Source organism: Triticum aestivum, chromosome 3A, assembly GCF_018294505.1.
Source record: "Triticum aestivum cultivar Chinese Spring chromosome 3A, IWGSC CS RefSeq v2.1, whole genome shotgun sequence".
Taxonomy (NCBI): domain Eukaryota; kingdom Viridiplantae; phylum Streptophyta; class Magnoliopsida; order Poales; family Poaceae; genus Triticum; species Triticum aestivum.
Genome location: NC_057800.1, coordinates 9,899,122 through 9,925,104, shown reverse-complemented (window position 1 = coordinate 9,925,104; position 25,983 = coordinate 9,899,122). Strand labels below are relative to the sequence as shown.

The window sequence follows — 25,983 nt, the reverse complement described above, 5'->3', positions numbered from 1 at the left end:
GAGCCCTCAGCCCAGTTAAGAAGCAACCAGCAACCCTAGTGCCCCGATGCCCCCATCCTTTTGCTCACAGCGTCTTTTCTCCCTCCCATGCTCACACCAAGCGGCAGCTGTGTCGCCACCAGCTGCTCACCCAGGTCCCAAGGCCAGCAGCAGTGGCGGCTAGCCGGCGACGAGCTCCTCCTCCTACTCACAAACGTCCCCTCTCACGCAACAACCATGTATGGACACTTCTCTTCTCCATTTCTCCTGCCCAGCCAAGCTCATCTCCTCTTCTTTCTTCTCTGATCTCTGAAGATCTATCATTCTCATTTCCTCCAGATGGCTTTGAGTACCTACAACGTATCCGTATTGGCATTTTTTGAAAATGTTGAATTTACGTATCCGTATTGGCCCGATACTGATACCCGTATCCGCATCGGTGCATTCGAGCTGGTGGGAGTAGCCTTTGTTGGTGAGGACACGGTGGTCCGGTGAAGTGCGGGCCTTGTGACGAAAAAGGGTTTCCCCCGCTTTATATATAAAGCAACCGCCCCAAGCATTCACAAGATCAAGGTTCCAGGAACAAGCGAAATGAAAAGAAAGAAAGAAAATAAGTGGATCCACAGGACAAACAAAGTCTTGCTGGGGGAACAGCACAACAAGCCCCTGAAAGAGGCTTATTTCTGTTGTGTATGTGGGGTGATAGGTAATGGTGCTCGTGATTGTAAAATTAAATTGAAAAGGGGTGAAAACCCACAATTTGGCAAGGGTCTAAAAGCATTGATGGATTTTACATTTTACTAACCATCAATGCTTATACATTTTACTGTTATTATCCTGGTTAGTAAAATGTATATGCTGCCTTCCTACTATCCATCAATGCTTATACATTTTACTAACCAGGATATACATAAAAGATGGCAGCATATACATTTTACTAACCAGGATATACATTTTACTATCTATCAATGTTCTGGAGTTCTGATTATTCATGTGATATCTTCTGTGTTGCCCACTAAAGCACACAACAGTAAGGTACTATAAGCCTCTTAATGCACACAAGGGGATAGCTTTATTAACCAAATCAAGTACTGTTGCAATCTAAAGCATAAACTCCAGAACATGCTCTGAGAGCTGCCCATACTACGCTCTTTCCTGGCATCAGGCAAACACTGCCACCATTTCCGTACAGTAGATTTGCAAACATACTCAGAAGAGTTGCGTAACAAATGGAGTACAATACAAATACATATGTGTTTGATAACAAGAATAGACGAATATTAATTGTATTTCCATGGCTAGTTACTGCACTGGAAATTTGGCTGGTTAAATCATAACTCAATCACGCGTATATTTGAGCACACCAGGGATGTGAACACTGTAGAAATAATCTTCCCAGTCAATGTACTTGGGATCAAAATCAAAGTAATAGGCCCCATTGTTATTTTGATTGTCCTTTTTCATCGCCATCCTTAGTTTATCCAAGTTCATGTCATCAAAGCTTCACAAGATTGAAAAAATCAAGTCAAAGAACAACATTTTTAAGGGTAAAATGATATATTTTGATATGCTATGAGGATGCACTGGTATACCATCATACCATGTAATCACAAAAGCGGAAGGACACATTGCAAAAAAGGACATATTGATAAGCTTTTTAAGAATTTCTTACCACCCTTTGAACAAAGTGTATGGTGCATATAATTCGCTCAACTGCATCATGAATCGGAATTTTCTGCTGAGTTCGTTGTATACCCGTGAGAAAACACCACAAAGTGCAATGTTCACTAGGCGAAGCATCTGCCCAATTGATTGTAGGAGAAGAAAGCCACATAATATTAATCTCATTTGCATCTCATGTATCCTTAAACAACGTGCTTTAATCTCACGTTGAAATAGTAATTAAGCTAACCTCGAGGGGAAGCATGTACTTGAAGGCCATGTACAGCCTGAACCACATGATAGAGCTGAAGAACCGCATCTTCTTCAGCCGAACATGCTCACCATTCCTTCCCGTGCATGGGGGGTTGTCACTGAAGTACCGAAAGAGAGACTTCCAAAGGATGGCGTAAGGTGCTGGGTTCCGCAGCGACGATGTTACATGGTAGATGATTTGCACCTGCTGATCCTCTGAGTGTGCTACCATGGCAACCATCATAGCATTCACCACCATGTCCCCTGGAATCTATATAAACCATGCACTGTAGTTGGTTACTTACTTGGTACATTCACCAAGTTTCATTCCAAATTTTGGCTGCCAATTTGTGAACAAGCTCACCACATCCATTATTAAATCTAGGTCGACTAGGAAGAAGGGCAAGGTCTGCTTGGCGTATCCGATGACCACTGAGTCGATTGTCCTACGGAAGATGAAAATTTCAGTAATCATACACCAGTGTGGTACATTTTTGTTAAGGATCAAAATATATTTGTGTTTCAATCACTTGATTCCTTCCATCCATCCAGGCAATGGCTCCTTGAGGGCACTGGTTATAATGCTTGGGCGGATGATGACAACTGGAAAGTCCATTGGTAGGAGCCCCATCATCATCTCCCCCATTGCCTTGGTGAATACGTAGGTGTTCGGCCACCCGAAGTGTCGAGCCCTTCGCTCAGTTGTCCATAAGATCAAACATGTTAAAAGAGTATCAAGTTTGCGGTTCTACCAAGTGGATGATAGGAGTACACATAATTTATGTTGATGTTTGTGTCTAACCTCTTGAGGCCAAGCTCCTTCATAGTTTTCCTCCCAGCCTTCTCCGTGGAACAACTAGCTTTTAGTTCTTGCATGGTCACTTTGATTAAATTTAACTCCGATTCGATCTCTAGATGTGTGCCCACCTTTATGGTCTCACCCATCAAAATCGGCTTCTCTGGTATTATCCCCTCTTGCTCACCAGCTACATAGGCTGTCCAAGTCATATAATTACAGCTTAACGAGTTAGAATTCAGAATGTCATGATATAACACCAAACCCAAATTCATAGATCAAATATTCTTATGGCTTCACACCTGTTGAAACATGAAGCAACATCTTGAGCTTAGGACATTTTGTTGCAAATGCGCAGATGTGCTTCACACCCAAGACATTCACATCGAAAGCCACATCATATCTGAAAAGGTAGCATAACATATTTGAACAATTATTTCAATGTCATGCATGTTTATGTTTGTTACAATATTACTCCTTCCAGTTCACAAATAAGTAATGTTATGGAGAGTGACATAGTCATGAAGGTGTAACTTTGACCACTAATTTCTACGAGTATATGTATAGTAACAAACAAGATTATGATATTCAAAAATATTTTTCAAATTAATAAATATTATTTTTTAAGTTTCCAAACTAAATATTTAAGATGATGTCCATAGTCAAAACTTTGAAATTTTGGCTCGAGCTATGTATGAAATGTCACTTATTTGTGAACCGGAGGGAGTAGCAATCTGCAACCAGAAAGCACCTCAAACCTTTCAAAGAAATTTGTAGTCGCAGCTCCGTTGACGATGACATCTACGTCCTTGGACAATTCCCCTAGCTGGGCACTGTCTAGTCCAAAGTTTTCATAAATGATATCTCCCACCAACGGACATATCTTTTCCTCAATGAAATTATTGAACCGCACACCATGTTTTTCTTTTAGCACATGAAAGATCTCCCGACCTATGATCTAAAAAATAGCAAAGAATATTAGTAGTAGATTACTATCAATTACTGTGCCTACTCTCTTGGTCGGGTTCGAATAAAAATGCTTAACATTCATCCCCTCACATTGTGCAACAAGTGACACTAGGCACTAGTATAGAGAGATGTATACCACACAGTTGAACATAAGGATCACGTAACGTCCTTGTGGCGGATGTGGGGGATGTATCATATAGGCTCCATATGTGTGCGCATGTTGCCTTTGATGCAAATGATTGGAACAGAAAAACTGTGCGTGATTTCGAGGCGGAAAAATGGTCAAGCCCAGTTATGAGTCGAAGGGTGGACTTGCAGACTAGAGCAAAAAGGAATTCAACCCAGCTATGAGCCGATGGTGGATTTAGAACTCCGATAAAAAAGGCCGAGTCTGGTTACTAGTCGATGGTATACTTGCTTAATGTGACGTTGTTTAATGTGAATTTAGCATTAGACTAAACTAGGAGAAAAATAAAAACGAATATTTCACCTCAGTCTGAATCCGAAGCTTCGCGGATTCAGCATCAGGGGCCCGAATCAAGAGGTAGAGCTTCTTCACATCAGGCTGAACCCTCAGTATCTTCTCTACGAGCACTACCCACAGATCATGCAAGAGAAACACCAACATATAAGCCTCTCAGATGATCAGCACACATGTATGGCACATCCTGACCCGAAATGTACCGATCATGTATGAACGCATACCTTTGCCTAGGAAGCCAGTTGAACCAGTGATGAGGATACTCTTGCCCCTGAAATATCCTACAACACTGTCCGCATCCATTTCACCGATCATCCTCGGCTACTTTTGCCTCCCTCGATAGGAGGTGAGATTGATGTCACTTGGTGAGAGATAACTTTCTTTGCTAGAAAATGGTACTATCTTGTCTGGCCATGCATGTTCTTATAGGGCAGGAAGGAAGACGGGTTTTCAGTGGTCAAGTGGAACAAGGCAGCACAGGTTACGTGATTTCACTGTCGATCACCTAGCACAGATATTTTAAGAACGAGACATCCATGGAATGGCTGGTTGGTGAAAGTGGGAGAGAAAATAGAAAATTGATACAGCCACGTCTGGGCAGATTGCTTCTCCCGCTACTCAGCAGTGTCGGCACACAACAAAACAACACACTGGACCTATGACTCAAAAATTATACCATTTGATTCGAATTGGAACAAAATTCGAATGGTACAATTTTTGTACATACAACTCATATTTTATTAGATGGTTTATCGGGGTTTCCGATAAAGATACCAGTGTCATTATCCTCAGCATCACCGTCAAATTGGTGAGCCTCATAGGCGATGAGGACTAGCCGGAGGAGAACGATGATGGCAACTCGGGCCTGAAGCGCACTTCAGGCCCGAGTCACCATCATCGTCGTCCTTTGGCTCGACCTCTACTGGTTGGCACGACTTCTCAGCGAATCGGGTACAAGTGACCCTTCGAGCAATTAAGGCTGTCACAGTTACATGATTGCATCGTCGATCACCTAGCACACATCTTTTGATCAATAAATCCATGAAATGACTGGTTGGTAAAAAAGGGAGCCGAAATAGAAAATTGATAGTCAACCAATTGAATTATTCAATTCCACAAAACAACCACAATTGGGGCAATTGCTTCTTCTCCTGCTCAGCAGCGTCGACACACGATGAAACACCGCACTGGACCTATGACTCAAAAATTATACCGTTTGATTTGAATTGATTTTTTTGAATGATACGATATTCTACATGTAACTCGTATTTTATTAGACGATTTATCAGGGTTTCTGATGGAGACACCGGTGTCATTATGCTCAGTATCACCATCAAATTGCTGAGCATCATAGGTGACGAGGACGAGCCGGAGGAGTACGACAATGTCAACTCGGGCCTGAAGTGTGCACTCGGCAAAGAGAACTTCAGGCCTGAGTCACCATCATCGTCGTCCTTTGGCTCGTCCTCTACCGGGTGACGCGACTTCTCAGCGAATCGGGTACAAGTGACCGTCCGATCAATTAAGACTGTCACAGTTACATGATTGCATCGTCGATCACCTAGCGCACATATTTTAAGATCGATAAACCCATGAAATGACTGGTTGGTGAAAAGGGATGCCGAAATAGAAAATTGATAGTCAACCAGTTGAATTATTCAATTCCACATACAACCACAATTGGGGTAATTGCTTCTTCTCCTGCTCAGCAACATCGACACACGACGAAACAACGCACTGGACCTATGACTCAAAAATTATACCGTTTGATTTGAATCGATTTTTTAATGATACGGTTTGCTAGATGCAACTCGTGTTTTATTAGACGATTTATTAGGGTTTCCAACGGAGAAACCTATATCATCATGATCAACATCATCATCGATTTGGTGTGATAGAGGCAACGGAGACGAGCCAAAGGAGGACAGCGATGGCGACAACACCTGCGATGAGGAAGATTGATCCATGCGCTTACTATCTACACTCCCAAGTCCCAATCATCCCGCACTTTGTCAATCCAATGGAGAAAGTCATGTCCCGCGTGGTCCCCCAGCAGGGCGACTCGGGCGGCCACCATCTCCTTCCGGCCAGTGGCACTCCCAGCTCCACTCCTCCTCCGATCGCCACCACCGGTAGCCGCTACCGGGCATAGCCCGTGCATGGTTCTGCCGGGGGGGGGGGGGCAACTCTGCTGGTCTCCTCTCCGTGGTGGTTGTTGGCACACCGATGAAGAATAGGGCTCCGGGGCGGCGACCCCTATTTGAGGCGATGTCGGCTACGGCGACTGCTACTTGTGAGCTGCGTTCGTATTTTCCCCGAAGAGGAGGGGATATGCAATACATTAGAAATAAGTATTTTCCTCACTGAGAACCAAGGTTCATCGAACCAAAAAGGAGAATCATGAAAAACCTCGTGAACAACACCTATACACACGAAAGCAAATACTTGCACGCAGCGCGAGCATAAGCGTTGTCAATCCCCTTGAACTTGTTAATTGCAAGAATCAAATCTCGTAGTTGTAGATATAAATTGCAAAACAATATAGAAGAAATAAAATTGCAGCAAAGGTGTTCTGGTTATGTGTGTGTGTGTGTGTGTGTGCAAAACAATTTTATTGTCTTATGTCTCCCCTAAATTAAACTAGACCCAGGGGCCATAGTTTTCACTAGAGACTTCTCTCTCGAACACAGAACATACGGTGGGTGAACAAATTACTGTTAAACAATTGATATAAAATCGCATAGTTATGACGATATTCAAGGCAATAATCATGTATATAGGCATCACGTCCGAGACAAGTAGACCGACTCCTGCCTGCATATACTACTATTACTCCATCCATGGACCGCTATCCAACATGCATCCAGGTATTAAGTTAATAAAAAACAGAGTAACGCCTTAAGCAAGATGTCGTGATGTAGACAAAGTAAACTCAATCAATATGAATGAATCCCATCATTTTACCCTTAATGGCAAAAATACAAATACGTGTCTTGTGTTCTTCTGTCACCAGGATAGAGCACCACAAGATTGAACTCATCACAAAGCACCCCCCCCCACTGAAAATAAATCAATCTAGTTGGTCAAACCAAACGGGTAGATCGAAGAGAAATACAAAGCTATAACAATCATACATAATAAAGTTTAGAAAAGACTCAATTAATTCTCATGAGTATTCAGATCATAAACCCACAATTCATTGGATCCCAACAAACACACCGCAAACGAACATTACATCGAATAGAACTCCAAGAACACCGAGGAGAATATTGTATTGAATATCAAAGAGAGAGAATAAGCCATCTAGCTACTAGCTATGGACCCAAAGGTATATGGTAAACTACTCATGCATCATTGGAAGGCATCAAGGATGATGTAGAAGCCCTCCATGATCGATCCCCCCTCCGACAGAATACTGAAAAATGCCTCCAAATGGGACTGTAGAAGAACAGAAGCTTGCGGCGGTGGAAAAAGTATTTCGGGTGGCTCCATTGGTTTGGGAAGTTATAGAGGTGAAATTAAGTCAAGACCTACTACGGGGGGCTCGCAAGCTCAAGGGACGCCCTACGAGCTTGTCGCTCACCCATAGCTCTCCTGGCCTCCTCCCAAACCTTCCAGGGTCCTTTCTGGTCCAAAAAAAATCCAAAGTTTTTTTCGTTTGGACTTTGTTTGATTGATTTTCTGAAAATCCAAAAACTTGCAGAAAACAAGAGCTGGCACAGGGCATTAGGTTAATATGTTAGTCCCAAAAATCATATAAAATAGTATAAAATGCATATAAAGCATCCAAGATAGTTAATATAATAATATAAAATAATCAAAAATTATAGATACATTGGAGACGTATCAACGACCACTTAGGCGGCGCCATGGCTGGGCTTGCAGGCTATACGCGGTGCCCCCGTACCAGCGGTGGTGGGGCTAGGAGTGGTGCCCGTCTCCTACCAGGGTTGGCGTCTCGCCATTTCGGGACTCCGCGGTTGCAGGTGGCACGATGTGGCATCGCTGACCTTTGTTTGCAAGTCTGGATCGAGAGGAGGATGGCCTGGGGCTACTAGCTTCGGCCTAATAATGGTGGTTTGGCCCTAGCACTCTTCTGCCACCAAGTTGTCTTTCTACCGGATGTCGGCCTCTTGGATTTGGCCGCTGACGAGTTCCGGTCTTCCCGTCGGAGATCTATACGTATGGGCTTATGTCTCCCCTAGATATCTAGATCGGAATGGCCCCGGTCGCGCGCGCTCATATTATCAGCCAGCACGGCCTCAAGAGGGTGACACAAAGCTTCGATTTCTTATTGGGTGTCATGGGACATGTCTAAGTCAAGAATCCCAAGGCATTGATAGAGGTGGAGAAAGTCAAGGTGGCCGCGACTGGAGATTTTGAAGCTTTGGTGGGAGGGTGTATTGGATCCGATGAAGACTGTGTGCCATGTGTTTTCTAACTTGTAAAAGCAGCCTCGGCAAGCGGGGCGGCAACACTAGAGTGCTCCATTTTTGGTGGTGCTCCTCAAGTGCCGACGCTCGATTCCCATGGTGAAAACCTAAGGTCTAACCTTTATTGGTTGTACCTCGCAATGACCTTGTTGAATGCATTGTTTTTTGGTGAACTCAGACTTTCTCCAGGGTGAAAATCCAAAATCTTTGATCAGGCAATGGCAATGCTTATGCATTGTTTCCTTCCTAGAGGCGTTGCTTTTGGAGAACCTCTTTTGTAATCCGGGTGTTGTCTTCGTTGTGGTTATAGTGCTACTGATAGTAGTGATTGATCATCATGGTGGGGTCTTTTTTCTTCTATTCCTTTTATTTTCATTTTTGGCTGTGTGTATCCTTGATGACTTTCGACATCATATTGGTACAGAGGCCAAGTGTAATTGGTATCTTCATGATATTAATATATTCCCTTTCTAAAAAAAACTCATGCTCAGCATCACCGTCAATTTGTTGAGCATCATAGGCAATGAGGATGAGACGTAGGATGAAGATGATGGCAAACCGCGCCTGAAGTGTCCACTCGGCAAAGAGAACTTCAGGCCCGAGTCACCATCGTCGTCCTCCTCGGGCTCGACCTCTACACGGTGGCGTGACCTCTCAGCTAATCAGGTACATGTGACCCTCTAAGCAATTAAGGTCATCAGAGTTAAATGATTGCACCATCGATCACCTTGCACACATATTTTAAGATTGATAAATCCATGCAACGGCTGGTTGGTAAAAAGGGGAGTGGAAATAGAAAACTGATAGCCAACCAATTGAATTATTCAATTCCACATACAACCATAATTGGGGAGATTGCTTCTCCTTCTGCTTAGCAGCATCGGCACACGACGAAACAACACACTAGACCTATTACTCAAAAATTATACCATTTGATTCTAGTTGCAATTTTTTTCTGTATGAGACGATTTTTCTACATGCAACTCATATTTTGTTAGACAATTTATCGGTGTTTCCAATAGAGAAACCTATGCTATCATGCCCAGCATCACCATTGATTTGGTGTGCATCACAGGAATCCAGGACGAGCCGGAGGAGGAAGACGACTACACCTGCGATGAGGACAGCAGATCCATGGGCTTACTTTCAGCACTCCCAAGTTGCAATCATCCTCCACTTCCTATATCCAGTGGCGCGACCTCTGATACTAGATGACCCTCCGAACAATTAAGGTCGATCACCTAGCACGTATATTTGAATCATGATATATCCATAGAACGTCTGGTTGTTCAAAAAAGGGGAGTTGATGGCCAACCAATTGAATTATTCAATTCCACATAAAGCAACAATTGGGGAGATTGCTTCTCCTACTGCTCAGCAGCGTCAGCACATGATGAAACAGCACACTGAACCTACAACTCAAAAATTGTACTGTTTGGTTTGAAATGGAAAAAGATTGAATCATATGACTTTACTCCATACGACTCGTATTTGCTTAGACAATTTATTGCACCGTTGAATCACCTAGCACACATATTTTAAGATTGATACATCCATGAAATGAGTGATTGGTAAAAAGGGGAGCAGAAATAGAAATTTCATACCAAACCAATTGAATTATTCAATTCAACATACAACTACAATTGTCCACCAACTTGTGACCTCTACCTGGTGGCGTGACCTCACAGGGAATTGGATACTAGATGACCCTGAGAGCAATTAAGGTCGGCAGAGTTACATGATTGGAGCCTCGATCACCTACTACACCTTTTAAGATTGATACATCCATAGAATGACTAGTTGGTAAAAAGGGAGCGGAAATAGAAAATTGATAGCCAACCAATTGAATTATCCAATTCCACACACGCCATCTAATGACAAGGATGTAGAGTCCGACGGCTTTGCTCACATCCCTAGTGATGTCTTTTTTTTCTATTTTTTCTCTTTCAACTCAACAATTATTGTACCATAACAGGAACCTTCCTTCCCAACACAATATATATCACACCTGTGGAGCCGAGAGCCATTGTAATTAACAATCGACTGGACAGTATTGCAAGTAGCAATGAGCGCAGCCACTCACTCAAGCCGTCCGCTCTCTGTCCGTGTGTCACGAGAGAAGGAATGTGCTGACAATTCCATGGTAGAGCCCATGAGCCCTACCGGAAGAGTCATGGAGGAGTTGGGTGTGTGCATCGTCGTCGTGATAGGGCTTGGCGTGCCGGTGAACCTGCCCGTCTTCCGTGCCGGCATCGAAACAGAACTGCTTACTCTTTTCCCACGCTTCCGCAGTATTCAAGTAATTCTACAAACTTTATTTGTTTCATTCCCTCCGTCCCAAAATAATTGTCGTGGCTTTAGTTCAAATTACAACAACTTGGGCAATCTCTTGAGGATTTAACATATACACATGCATGTGTACAGGTAATGGACGAGTCCACCAACAATGGCAAGCCGCGATGGGTGCAAACTCCGGTGAACATGGACGACCACATCGTCGTTCCCAGGCTGGATCCTGAGGCTGTGGCGTCCGACCCAGAAAAGGCCGTGGAGGACTACGTGGCGTCGCTGTCCCTGCTCCCGATGGACAGGCGCCGCCCGCTCTGGGAGCTCCACTTCCTCGACTTTCCATCCTCCGAGGCAGCCTCCACGGTGGTGCTCCGCCTGCACCACTCCATCGGCGACGGCACCTCCATCACGACGCTCCTCATGGCGTCGTCCCGCAGCACGGCCGACCCGGCGAGGGTGCCAGCTATGCCGCCACCACCCAAGCGCACGGGCGCCATCTACCAGCGAGAACCACGGCCTCCGCTGTCTTCAGGTGATTACCTCGCACTGCTTGCATGGTTTTGGTCGTATGTCGTGCTGGCCTGGCACACACTGGTGGATGTAGCGATGATCGTTGCAACGATACTGTTCTTGAGTGATCCACGCACGCTCTTCACGCGTGCGGATGGCGTCGAGCCTCGCGCCCGCAAGCGTTTCGTGCACCGGAGCCTTAGCTTTGACGATGTCAAGCTCATCAAGACTTCCATGAACTGCGTACGTACGTAAAGCTGCTCAATCTTATCATGAATTTTTATATAGTACTAATTGAAATCACCTGCACAGGATCTACATGTTATGTTGGCACTTGTATATCTGGAAACCCTATTGACAAAAGGTGAAAATTAGATTTTAAAATGATTATATACAACATATGACAAGTAATAAAACGGAAAACAATTAGCAGAAGTGTGTACGTAAAGTATAGGATTTGCAAACCAAAATAAAAATATTTTATATATGTCATGTACAATGCTGTCATGAACTGTGAACGTGAAGTCTGTCGTTTAATATTTATATGTAGTATTTGCATATATTACTATATAAAACATCTGCAAAAAGTCTACATGATAAGTTGGCAGTTTTCTAGATAACCTTTTGACGAAAACTGAAAACAAAAATTATAACTGGACATTATAACATGGTAAATAGAAAAAAAATAGTTTTACATTTTAAAGTCTGAAAACAGTTTAGAAAAGAAACTTATAATATTGGAATTGCAACCATTTTTCTTCTCCGGAAATATGTTACCGGCATAATGCATTGGTTTCATGACTGTTTATTGGATAGCATGGCCATGGCTCTAATTAAGCCGGATGTAAATATGTCTCGCTTGATGGATGATGCTTCTTGGTTTGACTCATATATCGGACAATTTTGACTCTACCTCTTTTCGTTTCACAGACTATTAACGACGTGCTAGCCGGTGTGACTTCAGCAGCTCTTTCACAATATTACTTTAAGAAATCCGGTAAGTGGTATATAGATAATAACGGGTGTTTGTTCTATAGGCATGCAATTTTTACACATTGCTTTCTTATATTCAATATTAGGTGACACTAACATGAAGAGAATCTGTTTGCGATCACTCGTCCTAGTCGACGCAAGGCCAGTCTCCACCCGACAAGTAAGAACTTCATTTTTCTCTTACTACATAAGTACTAAATGCTAATTATGTGCACATAAACATAGTAGTATGCGCTTCGTCACAATTTGTATAATTTAATACTAAAAAGCACAATAATTTTTTTTACCACTATGAACAGACATATGTTACCAGAGTAGAGACAGGCAATCGACTTAGCAGCCTCATCTGTCCATTTAATATAGCCTTGCAAGATGATCCCCTTGAGTACGTTCGGGAGGCAAAAAGATTTATGCATAGGAAAAAGAGCTCTCTAGAAGTGCTGTTCACACGAGTGGTCGGTGAATTTTTGGTGAAGAAATTTGGTGTCAAGGTATATTTCCTGCTCCTTTTGTACTTTATTACCTCTTCCCAGTAGAGCATTGCACAAACTCGAAGCAAACATTATGTCTATGTATTCATGTTTCTGATTATTGCAACGACCCTTTAATGAAAGAAGGCAGGAGCTTTTATCTTCCGCCGTTTTGTGGAGCGAACAACCATCATATTTTCAAATGCCCTTGGACCAGTTGAACATATGGCGTTATGTGGGCACCCAGTTGCCTTCATGGCACCTAGTATCTACGGTCCGCCACAAGTAAGTCATCCATGTTGAACATCCAAAACATATGCATTCTTAGGTTACTTTGAGACTAAAACATCCATCATCATGTGTCTAAGAGAAAACTAGCTTTTGCATTTATTACTTTCACTCCATTTTGCATCTAATTGTGTGGATTTCTATGCAGGCTTTGACCGTGCACTACCATAATTATGGTAGTGATATCAAGGTAGTTCTGGCAGTTGATGACGCTCAATTTCCAGATTGTCACCAGCTTTTGGATGGTTTTGCCGAGGCCATTAGAATCATTAAGAATGCGGCAGCACTCAAGACGTTGACAACATCAATCTAGAAGGGCAACACTGAGTAATGACAGTTGTATTTGTGCTCACATACCCAATTAATAAATTAAAATTATATATGAAACTTTGTGTAATGCTAGTATGTTGTTTATATTTTAATTGTGTGCATTTCTTATGTACACTTTAATATATTTTGTTTATGTCAATAAATGTACACTTTCGGTCAAACTTTTTTTATACTACTATATAATCTGTTATTATAGTCGGCCAAAAGCTAGACTATGAAGCTCCCCTTTTTTTAAGGGAAGCTTGATTGTGATGAGTCAATTTGTGCAAATCCACATTTGTGTGATTTTATCCATTATTGGAGACACTGTCTTTTATCTTTCCTTTTGCACATCAGCTTTAGAGATTCCACCACAACATATAATCAAACATCAATCTTTACTGCAAATCTATATGACTATTAACTAGGGGGTTCTCCCATGTCCTCAAGAACGTGATGGAACTACTCACAAAACACCATAATGAACATGACCGGTGTCGATATGAATATGAGGAACAATCTGAAAACATAAAATCTTCACCAATAAACCATAAACTATCAATTGTTAAACAACATTTGACATTGGGAACTGGTCACAGTAACAGATCTACGCCCATTGCTCATATATGGTGATGTAGATAGAGATGGGGTTGGCATTGTTGATGGAGACTATGGTGATGGATTGGATGAAGATGATCTCAATGATGCCATGGGGTTGAGAATGACAGTGGCTTCGAATTCCCTGGACGGTGTTATAGACCCGATAGAATCAGCCCTCTTGGAGAGGTGTAGGGTTCTCTGTTCTGTCCTGGCAGCAAAAAGTATATGTAAACAATCCTCTGAGGGTTATTGCGCTGGGGAAGTCAGCATAGGAGGCTTTGTGGATGTAACGATTATTGCTACCAGCTATATTGTTCTTGAGTGATCTTCCCACACCTATACCCAATAAATAAATAGAAGTTACATATAAAGCTATTTGTAATACTAGTATGTTGATTGTATTTTAATTGCGTGCATTTCTTATGTGCACTTTAATATATTGTGTTTATGCCCATCATTGTAAGCTTTGGGTTAAAAAAAATTCTACTACCATATAATATCTTATTACAACCAGTCAAAAGCTAGAGTGTGAAGCTCCCCGTTTTTGTAAAAAAAATCTTGATTGTGATGAGTCAATTTGTGCAGATCCACCTTTTGTGTTGTTTTATCCATTGTTTGGAGACACTGTCTTTTTTGATGATAGAAAGAATATGTGATGCTCCCAACTAGGTTGGTGATAAGCCAAAGGTATTGGGGAGCAATAGTAGATCTTTTGAATAAATAAGAGTGTCGGGTCCAGTAGGGAGCAGAAAGAATTGGTGCATGAAAGTTGACAAGGAATCTCTGCAGTAACCAATAAGAAGAGCTAGTTGTTTGTTTCATTCACTGGAACTAATGTTGCAAGAATTGGAAGTACAAAAAATTAAAGAGTACATCAAGTCACCCAATTCTCAGTTGTGTCGAGGACAAGCTAGTTGTGTTTCTTATATGGACCAAACATTTCTCGTGGAAGGTTGGAATATCATCTAGCTGTTAAGTTCCTAATAGGTGGTCTTCCCTTATTTTCCCTAACGTTCAGAGTAGTTTCTGGTTTGAGAAAGGAGCACGGCTAAGTCCACTAGGGGCGCCCTGAATGAATAAGAAATGGACAACTGAGGTCAGTCTTGCATGAAAAAAGAATATAATAAGTTAGATGTACACACTTGAGGTTGGTAAGAACTGTTTGAGTTGATTATTGTTACTTGATTGTTGGTATATCAATAGAGCCTAAGCTTATGTGTTGCAAAACTACTAAATCACACATAACTATCATTATATCCTTAGCAACATTTGCAGGTACTAAGAATAATAAGAAAAAAGTCTAACTATAGCTTTAGTTAAGATCTAGGGTCCATATTCAACTCTCATAGTATAACTCATAAACTTGGTGTGCGATAGTGCGTCACTCCAGCCTCTCGTCCGAGACTTACTATAACACAATGCTCTCCTTTAGGCCCGAGTAGGTCAAGTGACATGAGTCGACTTTCACATACCACCACTCTAGTAATTTACACCACAACATATAACCAATCATCAATTTGTACTGCAAATGTTCAAATATGCCCTAAAAGCAATCATGTGATGATTATATTTCCAATGAATTCATGACTTATTTATGTAGTCCTTGAACATTATCACTAATATATATCAACAAGTACGTGACTTCATTGTGAGATTGTGTGTTGTATGATAATTTTTCTAATCGTCCTTAGTCTGCAAGGTTGTGTGGACTTAAATTATTAGACGGTGGATGGCTCTGCCTCACAGGCCATGTGGTATTGCGATGCCAGCCGGATAGCATGGACTCGGATAGGATCTGAGGTCAGCTCTCATGTTGTTGGAGTATGGATTCCTCGTATAGTTAACCGAGTCCAACAAATCCATATCAGAGATGCATAAAAATGTATGTTCATCTCTTTGTCTCGATGCATCATGTACAATGAATGCTATACCTGAGGTCAGTGCATGAGCGGATGGTGACCTACTTTCTTGGTCTCTATCAAACACTACATAATTGTTTAGTCAAAAAGGTAGATTTCAGGCTAGTCAAGATCTATGCTGCGAGGCATGGTTGAGCGAGATGGGATTCACCCCCTCTGACTTGGAGGTATTCTATGGGCCCTCTTGTGTGATCCGACTCGAAAAGCGTGGACATACAACAAAGATTAAGGGTTAATCCAGTTTTGGAAATCAAAATAACAGAAACATGAAATTGCTATCAAGGAAATCCAACTCACTGGCTCGCTCAGCTCCATGCGATACGTTAACATTCTGTTGTAGTGAGTGGCAAGTAACAATGGGCCTGGAGAGAAATGGATTCGTGTGTGGCTTTGTCATGTTTGTACGATGCATGGCAACAATGAATGTTCTACTACAAATGGCAAGAAAAGTTTGAGCGATATATTTTTCATTCTAGGCCCCACATACATATCGCTCTCAGTTGGAATATTTTCATGAAGTTCGAGCGATTTGGCCCATGAGCGATAATTGTTGGAAATATGCCCTAGAGGCAATAATAAAAGTATTATTATATTTCATTGTTCATGATAATTGTCTTTTATTCATGCTATAACTGTATTATCCGGAAATCGTAATACACGTGTGAATACATAGACCTCAATATGTCCCTAGTGAGCCTCTAGTTGACTAGCTCGTTGTGATCAACAGATAGTCATGATTTCCTGGCTATGGACATTGGATGTCGTTGATAACGGGATCACATCATTAGGAGAATGATGTGATGGACAAGACCCAATCCTAAGCATAGCACAAAGGTCGTTTAGTTCGTTTGCTAGAGCTTTGCCAATGTCAAGTATCTCTTCCTTAGACCATGAGATCGTGTAACTCCCGGATACCGTAGGAGTGCCTTGGGTGTATCAAACGTCACAACGTAACTGGGTGACTATAAAGGTGCATTACAGGTATCTCCGAAAGTAGCTGTTGGGTTGACACGGATCGAGACTGAGATTTGTCACTCTGTATGACGGAGAGGTATCTCTGGGCCCACTCGGTAATGCATCATCATAATGAGCTCAAGGTGACCAAAGTGTTGGCCACGAGATCATGCATTACGGTACGAGTAAAGTGACTTGCCGGTAACGAGACTGAACAAGGTATTGGGATACCGACGATCGAGTCTCGGGCAAGTAACGTACCGATGGACATCGGTGATCCGAATCACGTTCGAGTACGACTCCATCATCACCATCCCCTTGGCTAGCTTCCGCTCGTGATCTACAAGTGGTATGTAGATGCAAACTCTCTCCCTTGACTCGTTGCTTAGATGAACTCATAGATGTATCTTGGTGAAACCGTAGGAAAAATTTTAATTTTCTGCAACGTTCCCCAACAATAATTTTTTCATTCAATGCCCTGGGGATGGTCCTATTTGGCGCTTCATGGGAAAAATCAGATCGTAGTCCTTGTGCAGCCTCTACGCGGGTCATTGCCCCATAGCTAGTGTTTACTCCCTACTACTTCAGGTATATCTAAAGATTACCGAGTAAAAAAAAGCCAAATTTGGTTATCTTACACATCAAAAAATTATACATTCCATTTTTTCATAAAAGTTCACAAATTTGAAATTTTCTTGTAAATTTAGAAAAAAGTCATTAATTTGGATAAGGTTCACAAATTTATTAACAAAAACTCATGGATTCCGTTTTTTGGGATTCTTAGAAAAAAGTTCACAAATTTCAACAAAGGTTCATTAATTTGGAAAATACTTGTAATTTTTTGAAAGAATATCATGACTTTGAAAAAATCAAAAATTTAGAAAAATAAAGAATTTGCAATTTAAATAAGTTGTTCTTGGTTTTTGTATTGTTAAAAAAAGTAAAAGATGAAGAAAACGATTAAAAATGAGGAGAAAAACATAGAAAACCCGGCTGGGAAAAGAACGAAGGTTTCTAAGATTGAAAAACCCATCTACACAATGAAGTCTTATAGGCTGGCCCGTTATGTTAAGGGGTGTGCATGAGGTATGGTTTATGTACGCTCGTCGTCTTAAGAGCCTAGTGGAGCTACTCAAGTGCAAAAGTTCGACGTGGGCTGGCCTGTATCGGACGGGGTGAATACATTTCTTTAAGGTTTTGTGGTTAGTTTTTCCCGGGGACGAGTTTTCACCATGTTTTTATTTGCCTTTCCTAGATTTTTTTACATTTGCCATTTCTATTTTTGTTCCCTTTTCTTTCTCTATCTTATTTTCATTTTCCCTCTTTTTCCCCTTCTATTTATTTTTGTCCTAGTTTTCTGTTTTATGTGTAAATTTTAGAAAAATGAATAAATATTTTTTATAAAAACATGAACACTTCCTAAAATGTGTGGATTTATTTCGTATTACACAAATTTTGTGTAAAGACCTTTTCAGTATATAAGAACATTTCTTTCTAAAATTATTGAATTTTTTTGAAAATTTATTAACAGTTCTTCTAATAAATGATTTGTATTAAACATATATGGACACCAGTTAAGATTAAAGTAATTTTTTCTGAATGCGTGAACCTTTTAAAAATATAGGTGAATTTTTTGAAGAAAAAAGTGGACACATTTTAAATTGTAAAATTTTCCTAAATATGAGAATAATTTTTTCAGTATATGAATTCTTTTCAAAAAATGCATTACAAAATTCTACAAATACACAAACATTTAAAAAAATTGTGACCACTTTCTTAAACTACACGAATATAGTTTTTTAATATCTGTACTCATTTTTAGTTACATGGAAATTCTTTTTCTGCAAGAGAGTTACATGAAATTTTCTAATACATAATATTTCTAAATAGCATTAATAGTTTTCTAGAGATGTGTACACATTTTCAAAGACATAGACACTATTTCAAAGATTAAATGAGAAAATATTAGTCTATTTTAGCAAAAAAGGCGGAAGCTGAGTCCACAAAGTGGTAGGAGCATAATTTTTATGTGTGTATGCTGCATGTGGCATGCCAATGAAAGTAAGTGTACTTCGTACTAACCCCTGCAAGAAACATAAAATACATAGATCACTAAAAATCTCAATGGAGAAGAAAGCATACAATTGCTGGTACAATAATAAGTGTATGTACAACAACACATTGTTTGTTCGCTACCACTACCGTCCGAGTCCTTCTATTTGTCACTCATTCGACAAACACTTAGGCAATTGCAAGGTGTCCACTTCGTGGGCTTCTAATTATTTTCAAATAGATTTGTCTCGAAAACTGGCTGCTGGATTTTTTGATTAGTTTCCCAAATATATGATTGAAAGATTAAATACAGATCAGGTATTTTTATTTATTTTATCACTGATGTTGAAAATATGCACAAAAAGGTAAAAGAAATAACACAACTCTATACAATATTCTGAAATTTTAGAGACATTAATGAATTTTAATAAATGATATAAATTAAAAATCTTCTTGTATTTTTCAGAAGCACTCATATTAAAAAAATGTGTTTTAAAAATATTATTCAATATGGAAAACTTCTCATGAATTTGAAAATTAGTATTGAATTAAAAATAGAAAGGAAAGAGGAAAAGGGAAAATAAAGAAAGAAAATACCAAGGTAAACCATAAAAGAGAACTAGAGAATCTTAATGGGTCCCACCAAAAACAACGTCTCTTTGAAATTTGGTTGCTCTTTGACTCAGTGACCATGACATAGGGGGCAGTTTATCCCGTTCTTTGTAAAAGTTTTCTAGTTTTGCAACGCCTCTTTGTAATTTGTCTGCTCTTTCATTCAATGAATGTGACTTAGGGGGCGTCGCCTTCTGTGATTTGCAAATGCTATATATCACTTACTGTGATATGTATGGTAGCCTCACATCGGAGGCTTAGGAAGACTTAGCTTTGTTCCTCTTTGCTTTTTCTTTTATGTGTTCTTCTTTATCGGATTTTATCGGGTTTTCCTTTGCTTTCTAATTTCTTTTTGTCATTTATTGTATCTAAATTTTGTTTCTTAAAAGCATATTTAATATTTTTATATACAAATCAAGAAAAATTAGATACACATTAAACATTTCTTAAAAACACAGTGAATACTACTAAACACACGTTCAAACTTCTTCCGAAAAATGTCATGCAAATCTATTTACAACTTGCAAACATTTTTGAAGTGTAAGTATTTTTAAAATGCTATGAAATTTTTTATACTTAAAGAATATTTAAAAAAATTATGCAAACAATTTTCTTCTTTGCATGAACAATTTTTAAATAACAAAAACTATATTTCTGTGGACTTTTTTTAATGTATGAACAAGTTTTTGAATTCTATGAGTTGCTTTTAGAAATTTCTCAAAAAAATACATTGTCATGAACTTTTTAAAACATATCGTGATTTTTATATGGGTAAACAGTTTGTCAATTTTAAGAACATTTGCTTGAAACTTTGAATGGTACATGCATTTTTTTTAAATTGCGCGAACAAGTACTTGAACCTACATTAACACATTTTTATACGTTCGAGGAATCTTCTATATCTAAATAGTGAGGCCCACTTACATATTTATCTCGGCATTCAGACAATGCCACCTTAGCATGCAATAAGCATTAAAGAAGCCCCATCCAAACATTCCTGGAAAAGCCCACCTCAAGGTGCAAACATGCATGAGTATTTTCTTTCTATTTTATTTTTATATTTAATAAACATTTACAACTATTAAATAATACTCCCTTTGTCCGGAATTACTTGTCGTAAAAATGGATAGAAATAGATGTATCTAGAACTAAAATATGTCTAGATACATTCATTTCCGCGACAAGTAATTTTGGATGGAGGGAGTATAACACAATAACTCATATACAATTATGTAGTTATCATATTATTGTCCAAATATTCATATTTCTTACAAACAAATCACAGTAAAAAAATATTGCAACACATATCAGAAAAACTTGTGGTGTATCATCTAGTGTTTTTGCAAATTTTTATTAGCTTAATATTTCAAATATATATTTAGAATCTTTTCAAATATAATCAAAAGTGAAAGAAATAAAAAATATAAAAAAACAGAGAGAACAAACTAGCGAAGGAAGGAATGTATGAGTACGCTACTGTGCCGACCTACTAGCACATCGCTTTTGTCTCGCGTGAAGCGACGCCTCGATGCGCCCCCCATGTTTTAAGTGTCCCCTCCATTGTGCACCCCCAAGCGCAGGTGGGCTGGTCTAGAACTTTTTATTATCTTGAGTTGTAAAATCTTCACATATTTTCAAAAAATCCATGAGTTTAAGACCCAGAAAAATGGTGAAGAAAAAGAACTGTATGAAACCAAATTCAAAAAATCAGAAGAAAACCCCTTATGAAGAAAAATCAGAAAATGAAAATAGAAAAAAATAGAAAAGAAGAAAAAAGTGGACAGAAAACCCTGAACCGAAGAAAAGCAAACAACCAAGCTACAGGAAAAAAAGCCATGTGTTAATTGTTAACACACGAAAAAGTTCATCCCAGAATGAGATACCGGCTGACTGAAAATAGGCTTACGCTCCGCTTTATATATAAAGCAATATGATCGAGCCGATACAAAATAATGAAGAAAAACCTCTCACAAAACAAATCAAGAGATAAAACATATATAAGATAATTAAAGCTGCTAAGGAGGAGCTCCTCCCGTGCGTCCGCTGACCGCTGTTGTGGCCGGGGGCTCTCCCCTGGCCGACACGTGTTTGTAATGAACAGTACCTCAGAATGAACACTGACCATAGTAACCAGTATTTCCTGTGAACATTACTTTCACATTTTTTTTCTGTTTCGTTTAGATACAATTATAAAAAAACTGAAACAAAATATGATATCAAAGATGAGAAACCCATTTAGATTTTTGCAAAGTTTTGCATCGAGACGCGACCCCTGCCGACATGTGTTTGTAATAAACAGTACCCGAAATGAATAGTATTTTCCCTATTAACAGTACTTTCAATTTTTCACATAAAATTATAAAAAAAACCTAAAACAAAATATTACATCAAAGATGAGAAACCCTTCTAGATTTGTGCAATTTTTTGCGCCAAGACACCATTCGATGAGGTCAGAAAAAAATTAGCTTCTTCTTTCTGTGGTTGCGGTGTAAAGTCTTCATAAATTTAGAGCTTGCACTAAAAATTTAAATTGGCCATGCATAGTGAAATTATACTCATAACTAAATTGGTACATATAGTGATCACATGGACATTATTATCTACAATTCAATTTTCTTTCAATTTCTATTATATGGTTACAGTCAAAGTATCTCACATTTTTTTGCCTTTTCATAGTCAGTTCATAGATTTCTTGTTTGTTAGAAATTGCAATATGTAAATACATGAAGTATTTTAGAGACTACGTCCAATTGCAATGTTCGTACCTCTACAGATTAGTTCCAGGAGCATAAATTAGGGACACGTATATTAGAGACTACTCCAATTGCAATGTTCAGACTCACTTCGCTCCGTTTGGGCCTAAGCCTACTGGCAATGGGCCTCGCTCCGCTCGCTCGCCAGAAGTTACCATTTATCTTTATACTTGAATGTGGATCATAACATAACATGGCGAGGCTTTTGTCACCGGAAAATCTTGTGTCCAGTGTGCTTCTCTTCTTCTACCACCTTCGTACGCACACGTGAGTGTGTGTGAGAAAGAGGTTCGCCCGTTGTTAGTGTCGCCGGAGCCTACTCGGCGTTCGTCGCCGGACCGGGTTTGTTCCAACACTGCTGTTGTTCACCCGAACAGTGACCAGGGGCTCGATGCTAAGCACCAGTGCTTCATGGACAACAACCACTGTCGCCACTGCCAACTGCAAGGGGCTGGGCGAGGCTCCAAACGCCGAGCTCCTGCTACGACACTGGTTGGACATGCTGCAAGCACCCGGACGGGCAGCCGACAATGCTGCGACCACATTGACGGGCGTTGCGCGGCGGACAACCATGACAACGAGGAGTGCTTCAGTGGCGGTGCTTCAAAGGCCATGACGAGGAGGCGTGCTGCTTCAACTACTCCGATGATGCTCTGATGGCCACGACGATGAGGAATGCCGCAGTGAAGTGTGCTTTGATGGCCGCGGCGACAAGGCGTGGTGCATGTTGCGAGCCATGCTTTGACTACTACAGCAATGAGTCGTAGTGCGACAGCGTGGACGGACGTGATGATGCTATGATGATGGCTCGGCTGCCGTGAGGCATGCTGCAATGACCATGACGCCGAGGCGTGATGCGATGGCGACAATGCTGCAGGCGTCAACGTGCTTCAAAGGTCGACGGCCACGGCGACGATGCTTCGACGGCAATCCCGTCACGCTGCTATCATCGAAACTTGTATTAGTAAGTGAGGTATCATCTCGAGAAATTTTTGTTGTGAGAAATATGATGCTTCAAACAGATCCTATTTTGATACTGTGTGAGAAAGTTTTGAAAAAATATTTTTGAATTTTGAGTTTCCATATGTATACAAATACGTACAAAGAGTGTACCATCATGCGTCTGTGGTTGTACTGTGCACGCACGAGGCAATGATGAAATATCAAACGAGCTACTAATCCAATCAACGGCTGTAGTGGATTTAATCTAAGGAGCAGGCGGCTATTTTTCGCATCGGTTACAGCCGACTGGAGCCGGCCATGGGAAGTTGTTGCTTCAATCTGAATTCAATAATTTACCGTCTTTAACATTCAAAAAGATAATTTAGCGTCTGACAGCATAGGCCCATGTGGTTCCTTTGACTAGAGTCAGGGCTCCTTTGATTCAAAGGAATTTTATAGGATTTCTGAAGGATTGAAATCCTTAAGATTTTTTTCTATCATGGTCCTTTAATTTATAGGATTGAATCCCATAGGAATTTTTTCTATGGAATATTTTGTACTACATTTTATAGGAAATCTAACATCCACTCCAACCGTTTTTTACAATTTTTTTGTTTTTCCTGTGCCATCAAACACTCATTGCTAATCCTATAGAATTCAAGTCGGCATGACACTTCAATCCTATACTTTTCCTATTCCTACGTTTTCAAAATACTACGAATCAAAGAGGCCCTCAGACGCGAGCGACTCCCCCGACCAACTCCTGCTGAGTCACTCCGCGGCGGCGACTTCAGTGGCAGGCGCAACTAGGAATGGCGGCCGCGGCGGGGGCAAAATTCACTGTTTTGACCTTTTTCCTTAACTTAAGCACGATTTGACCCTATATATAAAAGTTTTTCGGATCTGACCCTTTTTCTATCGCCATTGTCGTTGGCGGCAGGGTAGCACATCCTACCGCCAAGGCCTTTGGTGGTAGGACTTACTTACACCGTCACGTCCATTCGGCGTGAAAAAGACCCAATCGTCATTGTCTTTGGCGGTAGGGACGTGCATGCAATTATAATAAGGGCATGCACGCAATAAAAGATCCGTTTTTTTTTGCAAAAAAGACCCTATCACCATAGGCTATGGCGGTAGGTTCTTTTTTGCAAAAGAACGAAGGTGACGATGCATGTAAGTCCTACCGCCAAAGGCCTTGACGGTAGGATGTGTTGCCTTACCGCCAAAGACAATGGCGGTAGAAATAGGGTCAGATTCAAAATAACTTTGCACACAGGGTCAGGTCGTGCTAAACTAACGAAAAAGGGTCAAAACAGTGAATTTGGCCGTGGCGGGGGGCGACGCCATGATAACTCTCGCTTATCTTCCTCTCCCCCCTCTGCTGCTTAGGGGAGATGGGACCGATGGATGCCGTACATCGCATGAGTCTTAGGCGATGATAGAGTCAGTCTGGCCGGTGCATCCCGCAGCCGGGTCTTGAACAACAGAACAAACCGGCACGACAAAGCGCACATAAGCTTCTAGTAATATAACTTTAGCTTTATCGATGGTGAGCTATTCCAAATAGTGCAGCTATTTTGAGAAAGGTGTGATAGCTCCCAGGTGCCCTTACACCTTTTATGAACAGTAAATTCAAATAAATAGAAAAAATACGAAAATATCAGAAACTTTGCGACATTAAATATGGTCAAACTTGGTAGGTTCTTACAAGTTTTCGTAACAAAATATCATGCACAGAAAGGTGTACACACGAGTTTAAGTTTTCAGTGCTAAAAGTGCTCAAAACTTCAAGCACTAAAATATTTTTTTTGTGTAGAGCCCCTCGAATGTTTTTCTGCATGAAAACTTGCAAGCACCTACAAAGTTTGATCATATTTGATGTTGCAAAGTTTCATTTTTTTTCTTCTATTTATTTTGAATTTACTATTCACAGAGGATGTAGAGGCTGTAGCTAGCTAGGATGAACTCCCTCTGTTCCACAGTATAAGAGCTGTCTTATATTGTGGGACGGATGGTCTCCTCACATGATCCTGTAGGAGTACTTTGATCGTACGTCGGAGTAACTATATTTCTAGAAGAGTGAACAGCATACCGCCACGAGTCCGGTTAGTGTACTACAGTCGACTACAGTTTACTCTTCGTAAAGGCAGCCGAACCAGGGGCGAAGCCAGGATACCAGGTCGCCGGGGTCAACACAAACAAATAACACTAGTGTATCCCCTAAAAAAAGTAATGCTATATGGATAAAAATTGTGTAACACGTATTAAGTAACATGTCCATAATGTTTTTTAGTAACCTCACATAAATAAAAGTCATAGTTGTAAGCTTCAATCAGAAAAGTAGTTACCTCTTTTTTTTTCAAATTCAGAAAACACTCCATTATTTTCTTACTATCTGCAATTGTAAATTAACAAATAACCAGAGATAGTTAGTATTAACAAAGAGAAATTACCTTATAAAGAGACTACAAATCTTTCTTGCTAGCTTACTTGACTTTAGGATGGGGTGTGACTTGAGGCCTATCTACATAGTGTAATCCATGTGATTAGATTATCCAACCAGATCTTCTAGCTATTATAAGAAAAAAAATCAACTCGTCAAACAAACCCTAAGATAATAGGAGAATAGGAATTTTAGACAAAAGTAAAATATGAAATAGATGAAGAAATCGGATTTAGTGCCACTTACAAATTGAATCAGCAGACCGAATCAGCAAAAT

At 40.3% G+C, this 25,983-nt stretch overlaps 2 protein-coding genes across 3 annotated transcripts; one reads left to right on the top strand and one right to left on the bottom strand.

Annotated features, from left to right (window-relative positions):
• Positions 1-1,032: 1,032 nt before the first annotated feature.
• Positions 1,033-4,614, bottom strand: LOC123057499 (fatty acyl-CoA reductase 1). The gene is made up of 10 exons (XM_044480457.1): positions 4,364-4,614; positions 4,149-4,252; positions 3,448-3,647; positions 2,992-3,092; positions 2,696-2,888; positions 2,424-2,585; positions 2,258-2,339; positions 1,892-2,164; positions 1,652-1,779; positions 1,033-1,480 (listed from the first exon to the last, which is right to left on the bottom strand). The coding sequence occupies exons 1-10, from the start codon at positions 4,452-4,454 to the stop codon at positions 1,318-1,320; spliced, it is 1,497 nt and encodes a 498-aa protein (XP_044336392.1). The 5' UTR covers positions 4,455-4,614; the 3' UTR covers positions 1,033-1,317.
• A 5,965-nt stretch (positions 4,615-10,579) lies between these two features.
• LOC123057498 (wax ester synthase/diacylglycerol acyltransferase 11) lies at positions 10,580-13,613 on the top strand. 2 transcript variants are annotated; one of them, XM_044480456.1, is made up of 7 exons: positions 10,580-10,871; positions 10,997-11,614; positions 12,302-12,368; positions 12,451-12,524; positions 12,664-12,855; positions 12,982-13,119; positions 13,271-13,613. In XM_044480456.1, exons 1-7 carry the CDS (start codon positions 10,638-10,640, stop codon positions 13,433-13,435), a joined length of 1,488 nt encoding a protein of 495 aa, XP_044336391.1. In that variant the 5' UTR covers positions 10,580-10,637; the 3' UTR covers positions 13,436-13,613. The 2 variants fall into 2 exon arrangements, with proteins under 2 accessions (XP_044336391.1, XP_044336390.1); XM_044480455.1 differs by having other exon boundaries at positions 12,979-13,119.
• The last annotated feature ends 12,370 nt before the right edge of the window (positions 13,614-25,983 follow it).

Bases quoted from the DNA above. Each gene is read 5' to 3' on its own strand.
- LOC123057499 (XM_044480457.1), bottom strand. From the start codon at position 4,454: ATGATCGGTGAAATGGATGCGGACAGTGTTGTAGGATATTTCAGGGGC. The intron at 3,648-4,148 runs GTGAAATATTCG...GCTATTTTTTAG, and splicing joins AGCTTCGGATTCAGACTGAG to ATCATAGGTCGGGAGATCTT. The intron at 1,481-1,651 runs GTAAGAAATTCT...AATCTTGTGAAG, and splicing joins TACACTTTGTTCAAAGGGTG to CTTTGATGACATGAACTTGG.
- LOC123057498 (XM_044480455.1), top strand. From the start codon at position 10,638: ATGAGCGCAGCCACTCACTCAAGCCGTCCGCTCTCTGTCCGTGTGTCA. The intron at 12,369-12,450 runs GTAAGTGGTATA...ATTCAATATTAG, and splicing joins ATATTACTTTAAGAAATCCG to GTGACACTAACATGAAGAGA. The intron at 13,120-13,270 runs GTAAGTCATCCA...ATTTCTATGCAG, and splicing joins GTATCTACGGTCCGCCACAA to GCTTTGACCGTGCACTACCA.